This window comes from Carassius gibelio, chromosome B22 (assembly GCF_023724105.1).
Source record: "Carassius gibelio isolate Cgi1373 ecotype wild population from Czech Republic chromosome B22, carGib1.2-hapl.c, whole genome shotgun sequence".
Taxonomy (NCBI): Eukaryota; Metazoa; Chordata; class Actinopteri; order Cypriniformes; family Cyprinidae; genus Carassius; species Carassius gibelio.
The window spans coordinates 3230702-3243419 of NC_068417.1; the positions used below are offsets into that span (position 1 = coordinate 3230702).

The 12718-nt window shown below is 36.7% G+C and overlaps 1 protein-coding gene and 1 long non-coding RNA gene across 2 annotated transcripts in view; one reads left to right on the plus strand and one right to left on the minus strand.

Moving 5' to 3' along the window:
- The window catches only part of LOC127987654 (uncharacterized), a 193763-nt gene extending 186094 nt beyond the window's left edge, over nucleotides 1-7669 (plus strand). Inside the window, exon 2 of the long non-coding RNA XR_008161309.1 lies at nucleotides 7592-7669. This is a non-coding gene — a long non-coding RNA (uncharacterized LOC127987654). The remainder of the gene's footprint in view (nucleotides 1-7591) is intronic.
- LOC127987559 (uncharacterized) overlaps nucleotides 1-12718 on the minus strand; it is a 1718354-nt gene that overhangs the window by 1221183 nt on the left and 484453 nt on the right. The window contains exon 33 of the mRNA XM_052589927.1: nucleotides 10042-10218. Within this exon, the coding sequence (XP_052445887.1) occupies nucleotides 10042-10218 (177 nt within the window). The remainder of the gene's footprint in view (nucleotides 1-10041; nucleotides 10219-12718) is intronic.

The following is a 12718-nucleotide window of genomic DNA, read 5'->3' on the forward strand; positions in this document are numbered from 1 at the left end:
TTTAACTATCATTTTGCATTATTGAGACACTGTTTTCCAAATGAATGTTGTTCAGTGCTTTGGCGCAATGTATTTTGTTTAAAGCACTATATAAATAAAGGTGATTGACTAATGAATAAATGCTGTTGTGATAGTTTCATCTTGTAATGTCACAATAACTGATAACCGTGTTGTTTTCTGAACAGATCTGAAGTCATCAGTGTAATGAATGAGGTGAAAACAGGATCTATTATCATGAAATAAAGAGGATTTTGATCAGCTGATAATATTGATGAGTCTCAGACTATAAACACTCATTAAACAAGACATTCAGGATCAGCAGCAGATCAGCTCACTTTATTCTGACTGTTTGCTGATAGAAACACATCTTTATCAAACATTGTGATTTGCCCTTATGAATCTGAACACATTTCTAATGTTATTTACCGCATTCATAACATCAGAGTATTCCCACATCTTACCGTTTTCTGTGTAAAGAGTTTGCTCAAAACAAAAGGTGTAAAGAGGATTTTACAACTTCGTGGAAATAGTGAACTACTCACCTTAGAAAACAGCTGACGTCATAGGCTCAGCTCTACTTCTTCTTCTTCGGTGTTTATTTGCGGGTTGCAGCCAAACTGTTGCATTACCGCCACCAACTGGAATAAAGTATGGGTCAGGATTTTGCTTGTAGAAAAGCTTCTTCTTTTTTTATTTGATTAGTGGCTGACAACTAAAGGTGCATTAATACCACTTACGAGACTAGACTGTGGAGCAGTGTATGATAAACGTGGACATTTAGAAATTAATCATATTCTTTTCATCAATCCTGTATTTTTTAGGTAAATCATGAGATGTTTGAACTCAAGTACTTCCTTCTTAAAGCTTCTGATCATTAATGTTTACAATGTCTGTCTTTATCATTTGAATCATTTCCCTTCTTTTTTCCTCATATTTCCTCCACTCCAATAACACACGTAACACTGACTCCGTCTCCTCACAGTTTTCACACAAACCTGTTGATGTTCGTCTGTTTTGAACAGTGTCTGATTCAGTCCAGTGTGTCCTATTCTAAGACAGAACAAAACCTCATTTCACAGACTTTCTCCTGAATATTATAAATGATTATAAAAATACATTTTATACACCATCATTTTCGTTTCTATAACGTGTGAATCAGTGACGGCTGGTGCTAAAAAACACTTTTGTGGGTGCACAAACAAAGGCGGCCTTTGTGTTTACATCAATGACGCGTGGTGCCGCGATACTCTTGTGATCTGCAAACACTGCTCAACCCTGGTGGAGTTTATGATTGTTAAGTGCCGGCCGTTCTATCTGCCGAGGGTATATAGTGCTATACTGCTCATTTCGGTGTACATTCCCCCGTTCAACATCATCAGCAACAGGAACGACGCACTAAATGAACTGTACCAGCACATCAGTGAGCAGCAGACAGCACACCCCGATGCTTTTCTCATCATAGCTGGGGATTTCAACCATGCTGACCTAGAGAGTGTGTTTCCAAAAATAAAACAACACATTAACTTTCCATCACGAGGTAATAACATTTTGGACTTTGTTTACACCACACAGAGAGGAGCTTACAAAGCCCTCCCCCTCCCCCATCTCGGAGCCTCAGATCACATCACTGTTATGCTAATGCCTGCATACAGACCACTCATTAAAGTCGCCAAACCAGTTCAAAAACAGATTAAAGTGTGGCCAGAAGGATCATCAGAGGTTCTTCAGGACTGCTTCAACACAACTGACTGGGACATGTTTAAGGAGGCTGCCACATGCAATAACACCACTGACCTCCAGGAGTACTCAGAGACTGTCACTGCCTACATCAATAAGTGTATTGATGATGTAATGGTCACAAAAACCATCACTGTCCGGGCCAACCAGAAGCTGTGGATGACAGGGGAGGTCTACAGACTCCTGAAGACACAGAACACTGCCTTCAGAGCTGGAGATGAGGTGGGCCTGAGATCAGCTAGGGCCAACCTGTCCCGTGGCATCAGAGAGGCTAAGAGACAGCACTCCAGGAGGATAGCCCATCAATTCAGTGACAGCAGAGACACTAGGAACTTGTGGCAGGGGATACAGACCATTACGGACTACAAGCCCCCACCAAGGACCTGGTGGGGAAAACTCCTTTTGTGGAAGCGTTCTCCACACAACAACAAGCAGAAACATGACAACTAAACTCTAAACATTCACAGCGTTTTATTATAATAGGGTTTACAGTGTATGGTAACAGACACTTAAAAATATATATTTTATTGAACTAAAAAATATTAAGTTACTTTGACTTAAACATTTCAATGTTTTTAAAGTGTGTGAATGACAGTCCCAGTCATATTTGTTTGTCCTGCTCGCTATCTGAAAAAAAAAATCATACTAATATGCTGATCTGCTGCTCAAGCATCAAAGTTCTTTAAGTTCATTTGCTGACCATTTAGATTTATTAATAAAACTAAATGGCCATTGCTTGGATTTAATTTATATCCAAATGAAATCCTGAATGACACACTACACACTGTGCATACTGTACTCTAGATACTCAACTGTCTGGTGTATGAATATTATAAGATTATTTGATTAACATCTGAGCCTGAGCTCTCCGTTGTGAGGAAAGCTGACAGTTGACTCATGAAGTGTTTGTCTGTTTAAGTCGAGCATTATCCAGAGAAGATCTTGACTTCACTGATGATTAGCTGTTGTTCTTACACCCTCACCAGAGAAAACATCTGGACTCAGACAACTAGACTCCAAGATCAACAAGCAGAAAACAGAGATGATAACACTGAACACCTCAAACCCCTCAGCAATTAAAGTACAGGAGCAGACCTCTGTAGAAATGAGGAGTTTGTAGACCTGGACTTCATCATTAGACATGATGGAGGACAGACAATGACATCAAGAGACGCATTAGCAAGAGCAGAAACAGCTTTATAACACTGAACAATATGTGGAGGTCCAACACTAGAATGACTCTGTATCAGAGCTGTGTCCTTTCCACCTTACTTTACAGATCTGAATGTTAGAGAACGACAGAAGCACTTTACCTAACTATCAACTTTCCACATGATGAACCTCCAGAATCCTGCAGATCTTCTGCTCCAAAACATCTCTGACCAACAACTACTCATGCGGCGCAATTAAGAAAGTACAGCACTTTTAGAAATATATTAACTGATAAAAAAAAAAAAAAAAATGCTGACTTTTTTTTACCTGCTGTACATATAATGGGAACATTTCTGTTATTATTCATTAGCTTTTTATGCTTTATGTTTCATGTCTACAAGTTAGCCTGTATTTAAAACTGTTTAATAATACTTAAAACAGACAAGTAAACTTTTCACTTGTTTTTAACTCTATGTGGCATTTAATTTACATGAAAATATAAAAGTGTTAAAAAGACTAAATGTGTTTGAGTATTTAGAGGAGAGTGAAAGACACAAATGCTGTTAACTTGTGAAAATGTTTAGTTGATTTGATGAAGGAGAGACTCCATCCACAGAACAAAGACTATATACTGGATATCTGTACATTAACAACAGACACACACTAAATATAAAGTAAAATAGAATAACAATGTGTAGAAAACATGAGAAGTTTCACACATTGTAGATTTGCTTTATATCTTTTGACACATTTAAGTGCTGCACTTGACAATCACATTTAAACATCTGAATCATTATGAATGAGTTTAATAGAAATATTATTAAACTGAAGAGCCAGACAGACTCATCTGAGCTTCTTCCTCCTCTGTTCCAGCTTTACATTAAACACAATGATCATCTGCTTGAATACTAAAGCAACATTAATCCTTCAATATCATGTTTCTAACACACATGCTGCATTATTTGATTGTAAAGTCTGAGTCTCTTCACCTGTATGGATCACATTTACACATTTATCACACATTTATTTCTCCTCATAGACACAGTAGTGAAGCTCTTCTGTGGATCTTCAGCTGATGTTCACTGCTCCTCTCAAGATCACTTCACATACATCATCGTTTCGAGGAAAAAAAACTCAATTTTCTCCTCTCAAGTCAACTTCACGTCATGATACACATACGAATACTGAACTCAATCTGTAAGGTGGAACAGCAAAAAAGATAATCACAGTTCAGTGGAACAAAGTACAAATTAATTACTATATTTTAGTTACATTATTATTTTTAAATCATATTTTGTAATCAGATTGTGGCAGGGGGGGCGTGGTTTAGCGAAGTCTGCAGCGGGAGAGAGAATCAGGAGACGAGCGGTAAGTGAGTGGTTTGGGCAAAAATTATCATCACCTGTTTCTCTCTCCCGCTGCAGACTTCGCTAAACCACGCCCCCCCTGCCACACAGATCAAAACTGACTATACCTGATTTTGAATACATAGTTATGAAATAATATTTGTGTTTTAAATAGAATACACTTAGAACATGATTTCCTTTCAGTCAATATAAAGAGAAACACACACTAACGAGTGTACACCAAATATTATAAATGACAAGAACAAACACAAATGTGATTTAGTCTTAAAACACAAATCTTTCAGTTAAATGTGTCACTAGTTAAAGCTGTTTGTCTCTAGTTTAAACATGATTGTGTTGGTCTCAGTAAATAAGTGAAATGATTGCACAGCTCGCTGGAATACTGGATTCTGATTGGTCAGTGGTGACATTCGGAGGTGTGTTATTCATTAGGTGTGTGTCATTAGCAGCAGAATAACACACAGTCATACGGTATTTGAGTCGGGTGTTTCTTTGACTTCTCTCGTATCACAGCACCGCGCTCTCACTCGTTTCATTCAAACACAACTGCTATTAGCTTGTGCCTCAGTTACTGACTGGATTTACCCTCAAACCAAACCGCAGGAGATTCCTGTTAATAGTAGACTTGAGGAGACATTGTTCAAAGTGTGTCTTGTTGTTCAAGTTGTTGCTAACTGACCAGAAGAGTTTAGCTGAATCTAAATTGTGTCTAATTCTTCACTTGTGTGTCAAGAAAGCATATAATAAGTGTGATAATGCAGATGCAGCCGGATGTTATCACAGAATAAGTCTCTTCAGGAGGACACAAGTCCTGATCACCCTGTCGGGTTTATTCTGTGATAACAAGCGGCTGTAGCTACATTATCTCTTACAGAAAGTAAGTGTAAAGAAATGTGACGTGTTGCTTGTCAAAGTAAAAACACACAAGAGACAGAGACATTGATCATGTGATGCTGGACGACTGTGAGCTGAAGCTGAATCTGCTCTGATTTTACCAGCGTTTTCCTACAATCTGAACAAATCTATTTCAAACTCTAATGATTCACTATTACTGATCTCATTAATAAAGCAGCTGTTGCTGTAGAAAGCTGTGACAGTCTGCTTTTCTTCTCTTTCCTCCTTTGTGTTCAACATTTTGATCAACTTTACATTTCATTCTGACACAAACCCTTTCAAATAAAGCTTGATGATCATTTGATCAACTCTTTTCACTAATATCTGAAAGTATATATTTGTTCAGATATCAGAGGTAAATGAATCTCTTTAATATCACAAAGTGAAGTTTACTCACCTCAGTTCACAGTTTGAGTCTCGTAGCACATCAATGAGCTTCTGCTTTGAGTCTCCAATCATATTATATCTCAGATCAAGTTCTTTTAGAAACTGCAGAGCTTTTGTGTTTGTCAAAGACTGAGTTAAAGAAGAAACATCTGTAATGTCACAGTCACAAAGACTAGAAAGAGACAAACAGAGGAAGAGAGATCATCTTACAAACAAATCATTAAGATGAAGAATCTTTCACAAATATAATGTGAACACATTCATCATGAGATATTGAGTATAAAGTGTTTTGTTCAACTCTTATGTGCTGTTCGTTTGGGGAGGACACTCGTGCTGTTTGGGCTCTCCAGAGAACACAGCCAACAAAAGGACTTTTTGTTACAAAAATGTGTCATTTATTAATGTTTTTACTCTACATTTATGTAGTTTTTTTGAAGGATTTATGATATTTTGTAAATGTATAAAATGTATTAATTAAAAATAGGTTTTTAAATAGGTTTTTATATAAAAAGAATATAAATTTTATATATAAAGAATAGCACCAAGTGTTGTCAACCGTACAAAGTCTCATGTCATTTAGATAAAGGGAACATTTGTTTCTATTTCAGCAAACATCATTTGGGGTCTCAAAAGACCTTGAACAGCACATAAGAGTTAAACAAAGTGATTTTCATCATTTTGATTCTTGTCTGTGAATGTTACTGACCTCAATCTCTCCAGTTTACAGCGTGAATCCTTCAGTACGTCACATAAGTGATTCACTCCTGTGTTTTTTACTTGATTCCAGCTCAGGATCAGTTCTCTCAGGTGTGATGGGTTTGATTTCAGAGCTGAAGTCAGGATGAGACACTGTTTCTCTGTAATACTGCATCCACACAGACTGAAGACAGAAAGAGAAAACACAATGAATCAGACACGTTATGTTCATGTGTGAGTAATTCATCATGTGTTAACAACATACAGTGCAATAAATAAAACATTACCAAAAACCTTATTATATGACCATAAAGAAAAACAGAAGAAAAAAGATGAACAAAGTAGACACAGGATGAACTACAGAACTACTTAAAATAACATTAAATGTGAGAAATCAAGAAAATTCTGTTTCTGAATTACAATTTATTTAAATATATTTTTTACTTTTTTTGCTACTGTCATTCTTTACTGTTCATGTCTGAGTGAATAAAAATAATAATTTGATCCATTAATGAGCTGGATTACTGTGATCTCCGGTGACTGACTGAAATGAGACCCTCGAGCAAGAACTGAACCACAACTGCAGGTGTGTGTGTTCACTGTGTGTGTGTATGTGAGAGAGTGTGTTTTCACTGTGTGTGTGTGTGCGTGTGTGTGTGTGTGTGTGTATGAGAGTGAGTGTGTTTTCACTGTGTGTGTGTGTTCACTGTGTGTGTGTGTGTGTGTGTGTGTGTGTGTGTTCACTGTATGTGTGTATGTGAGAGAGTGTGTTTTCACTGTGTGTGTGTGTGTTCACTGTGTGTGTGTGTGTGTGTGTGTGTGTGTGTGTGTGTGTGTGTTCACTGTATGTGTGTATGTGAGAGAGTGTGTTTTCACTGTGTGTGTGTGTTCACTGTGTGTGTGTGTGTGTGTGTGTGTGTGTGTGTGTGTGTGTGTGTGTTCACTGTATGTGTGTATGTGAGAGAGTGTGTTTTCACTGTGTGTGTGTGTTCACTGTGTGTGTGTATGTGAGAGAGTGTGTTTTCACTGTGTGTGTGTGTGTGTGTGTATGAGAGTGAGTGTGTGTTTTCAAGGTGTGTGTGTTCACGGTGTGTGTGTGTGTTCACTGTGTGTGTGTGTGTGTGTGTGTGTGTGTTAAATGCAGATCACATGTTCAGTTTATGGGACACTAGACTTGGCCACACGTCACATCCTTTCCTTTCCTTTTCCTGAAAGTAAACCGTAATCTTTAATCTGACTGTAAGTGCTGTAGAGTATAATGATACTAACTCTAGTTTCTCCAGCTTGAATTGTGTGTTCATCAGTAGATCACTGAGGTGTTTCACTCCAGAGTCTCCTAGTAGTTTATTCCTCCTCAGGTTCAGTTCTCTCAGGTGTGATGGGTTTGATTTCAGAGCTGAAGTCAGGATGAGACACTGTTTCTCTGTAATACTGCATCTACACAGACTGAAGACAGAAAGAGAAAACACAATGAATCAGACACGTTATGTTCATGTGTGAGTAATTCATCATGTGTTAACATCATACAGTGCAATAAATAAAACACTGCCAAAAACCTTATTATATGACCATAAACAAAAACAGAAGAAAAAAGATGAACAAAGTAGACACAGGATGAACTACAGAACTACTTAAAATAACATAAAATGTGAGACAGTGAAGGATGTTCAGATCAACTTCTCACGTGTTGGATGAGAAACGAAACGGACTAACTGACAAAACTGAAATGTTTGTTGTTGTTTTTTTGTAAAGTAGAGCTTGCAAAAAGGTGTTTAATTCATCCAATTAAAAAAAAAAAATAGGGTAATGATGGACATCTATATTTTTTAACTTGAGACAATAGTTATTTATTTTTCCAAGTAAAAAAAAAAATATATATATATATATATGTGTGTGTGAATCATTACCATAACACTTTGCATCTTTGTTTTATTCGCACCAACATTATTTGATTTTAACATTTTGGAATAATGCGTTTATATAGCATACTTTTATTTAGTCTCACTGGTAAAGACCTTTTTTAAAACCAAACTTAAAAACTAAAATACTGAATGCTGATTAAGAAACTTCTTATTAAATGTGTGTTGATTGTGTTGTTTGATTGTAGAACTATGCAGTTATTGCCTTTAATTTCACATGGTTACAGTTAATCTTTTATTTAAGGCCAGTTCTCTGTAGTTTCAACACAATTCAGAAACAAAAGCTAAATGCTGAGGTCTGTATCATCTATGTTTGTATTGAATGTAGTCTGCTTACTGTGCAGTTACTGCCGTTAATTTCAGATGGTTACGGTTATTGTTTTCAATAGTCAAAAGCCAATTTGGGCTATTAAATACCAAATAAACATCTTGTTTATGCACACTTTCCTTCTTTCTTATTTGTTGTTTAAAGATTACAAAAAAAAAAAAAAACGCAAATCGGTATCGGCCATGAAAAATCATGATCGTGCATCCCTAATTATAATTTACTTAAAGACATTTGTAACTTTTTTTGCAATTGTCATTCTTTACTGTACAGGTCTGAGTGAACAAAATAATAATAATAATAATTTGGTCCATTAATGAACTGGATTACTGTGATCTCCGGTGACTGACTGAAATGAGACTGTTGTAAAGACTGTGATAACAAACAATGGACAGTGAATGCTATTGTTGGGCTTTTTAATTGACAGTTGAAACTACGAATCAGTACAGCTTTAGCGTCATCTGAAAGTAGTTCCGCCAAAGGATATAGAAGTGTGTTGCATCAGAAAGTTTAGTGCGGAGCTAATGAGTGTTCTCCAAAGTTTATTTCAAGTGTGTGCGTGCAGCTAGAAGTAAGTTCAAATGTTCTTATCTTTGTTATTAATACATTTGTGTATTGTTGCGGTTTAAGATAATCACAGACTTCAGATATTAATGGCAATACTGTATGCGTGTGTACAAAGATTCAGCAATTGCCATTCCTTTGTGTGAATTAATGTGATTATGATAGTTTATGACAGCTGTTTATATGCTTATCAGACCCGTTATGTGGGTTATATGCTTATTTGCATGCGTACCTATGAATGCCTCAAGATTAACGTTCTATCATTGCACCGTCATTTGTTTACATAAGACCGCCGGAATGGCGCTAATAATGTTACGCCGCGGGTTCGAGTCCCGCTCAGAGCAGTCTGTACATAATGTTGATTTATTGTAATTATACATTGAATATAGTTAATCCTATTTAATGCCTTTTGTAACTATATAATATTGTTGTAAATTTTTATTGTTGTAATACTTATTATTGTGTACCTTTTATTTACCATTATTGTGTGTATACTTTCAGAACCACACATACCCACATATCTACAGTGGAGAATAAAAATTATAGAAGAAACATCAGAGTCATTGCATTCTAACCGGATGTGCCATAGTGATTGCAAACCTTTACTAACCAGCCCCAAATAAATACCTCAAAACAGAGACCCTCGAGCAAGAACTGAACCCCAACTGTTCCTCAGCGCTGCAGTGTGTGTGTGTGTGTGTGTGTGTGTGTGTGTGTGTGTGTGTGAGAGAGAGAAATGAGAAAGAGTGTGTGTGTGTGTGTGTGTGTGTGCGCGCGAGAGAGTGTGCGTGTATCTGTTCACGTTGTGTGTGTGTGTTAAATGCAGAGTATGGGACACTATATACTGTTCCTCAGCGCTGCAGGTGTGTGTGTGTGTGTGTGTATATGTGTTAAATGCACTAGACTTGGCCACACGTCACATCCTTTCATTTCCTTTTCCTGAAAGTAAACAGTAATCTTTAATCTGACTGTAAGTGCTGTAGAGTATAATGATACTAACTGTAGTTTCTCCAGCTTGAATTGTGTGTTCATCAGTAGATCACTGAGGTGTTTCACTCCAGAGTCTCCTAGTAGTTTATTCCAGCTCAGGTTCAGTTCTCTCAGGTGTGATGGGTTTGATTTCAGAGCTGAAGTCAGGATGAGACACTGTTTCTCTGTAATACTGCATCCACACAGACTGAAGACAGAAAGAGAAAACACAATGAATCAGACACGTTATGTTCATGAAGTCACAGCAGAACAACCTTCATCTGTCAAATCACAGCATCTTAATCTACATTGAGAGAAAGAGAGAAGATAGAAGAAAACTATTTAATAAAGTCACAATTTCTTGATAAAACAAAAAAACAGAGGAAGAGTGTCTGAACACCTTTGGATAATTTTCCACAATTTGGTCTTCAAAACAGAAAAACAAATAAGCTGTTCATTTAATCAAATAATTGACACTTCTCATGATTTATGTACAATTTCTCCTGATTCTTGATAGAAATACAACAAAGTTTTAATTCCCAACAACCTTGTGTGAAATGTGTTAACATCTTTCATATCTTTTTATTTCTGTCATATAATTCTTATTTCATCTTTTGTCTAAAACTGATCATATTGTCTAAAATAAAAGTCCTGACTGCTGTGTATTTGTGTTTAAACTGATTCTGGTCTGCACATCACTACAACGTAAATGCATTCGCTCTGCTCTGTCCAGTGACTTGATCAGCTTTGCTCCACAGATTCAACTTTGCACATCTAAATAAAACTGTAGGTTTGTCTGTGTGTGTAGATGTGAAGTACAGTAATATTTCTCTGAAACAGGTCAGACTGAAGAAGCAATGCCTGCACAGAATAAAGCCCAGTCTGGACCGGTTCTGTTCAGTTGTGTTACACATTCATTAATCTGGTGTTTGATGACAGAGAGAGGATATGAAGCATCAATAAACACTATGAATATGTTCTGATACAGCAGCACACAACTATTCTGTTGTGTCCCATTAATAAACACAATGAAAACAGTTCTGTCCCACTGGATAAAAGAGAAATGTTTGTGTATTTTTGGTATTATTAACTGAAATGATTGGATATTGGGTTGTGTATTTGACCTGCTGTATGAGCAGAAATTTCAAATGTTTAGATCAAACAACAACTAACTTTACAAGTAAAATATACAGTACAGAATATAGACAGATTAACTATACAAAAATATATGAACATATATAAAAATATACATATATATAGTGCAAAATACAAGCTATCACGGGTTGATCCAAAAATGAGCGGGTGCAAGAGAAAAGGTGAAGATCAATGTTTTATCAATCAATCGCCCGTATTTAATAAATAAGAAGCAAATATACAGCAGACAATGTAATGAGGTGCTGGAACGATCACTTGCATTGATGTGAACTGGAGGATGCCGAAACTCAGCTTGTGCCTCACAGATTTGAGAAATATGACTACTGAAATGAAATGACTACTTTTAAATGAAAATATACAAAACAAAATAAATAGGCTACTCTCTGATGATGTAATCCAAATGAAATGTGCATTTCTCTCTGCCGTTCATGGCGAGTCTGCATCGTCCACTTCATCTTTACAGCGACACAGAAAACACCAGTTTATTACTAAACAATTAAATGTGTCCTTGCTAATTTAGACATTCATAATCATTACTTTAACCAATTCTTTGTGGCAAGCTTTATGCGTGCGGTCATAACGCTTATTATCCTGTAGGCTATAGCCTATAAGTAATTAAATTAATATAAGAATGTGATTTGTCCATGAATGGCTTAAATGAACAACTACTAGTCGACTAGAAAAAATAATAATAATTAGTCGGAGGCAGCCCTTATTCCACATATTTTGGAACCAGCAGGCCATTGGTTGAGCGAGACCCCCCCGAATGAGTGAATATTCAGAAATGTGCTCTCCGCTCACGAGCTCTGATCAGAACAAACCCGAACCTCACGGTCTGCTGAACTTGCAGAAACACTGGTCAGGTGTGGGTTGTTTATATATTGACCCGCGCATCACTGGTAACAGTCAGTGAGGGTGATGGGAAGATAGTTTTTAAAGGGTCATGAAACCCCAGACTACTGTTTCTGAGATTGTATCAGAGGTGTGTGTGTTGCACTTCATAGTCTTTAACTTTATAAAATGATCCTCTGCACTGATGCTCTCCAGACGCAGAGAAACTCCAGCTTCATTCATAACCTCCTAAACTCCTTAACCTAAACTCAGAGACTCAGTTGGTCAAAAAACCTGGCATACACGCATATACTTTTTTTTAAAATTAGTCTTCAATCCTCGGTTTGTAGTCAGTAAACATGATCACATTCAGCAGTCACAGCAGAAGTTAGAGACTAAATGTAACTGATGTCTATTCAAAAGTTGTATTAATCTTTTCTAAGAAGGTTGAAAGCTGTATTAAAGACAAAAGACAGTAAACACTTTAATAAAATACTGTCTATTTCTAATGTGTTCACATTATTTTCTCCAACCTCTGTGCACTTAAAGGGATAGTTCACCCAAAAATGAAAATTACTCCATGATTTACTCACCCTCAAGACATCCTAGATGCATATGAATTTATTCTTTCAGACAAATATAATCAGAGTTATATTAAACATGTCCTGGCTCTTCCAAGCTTTATAACGTGAGGTCGGACTCAAAGATAATTAAAATGGAGG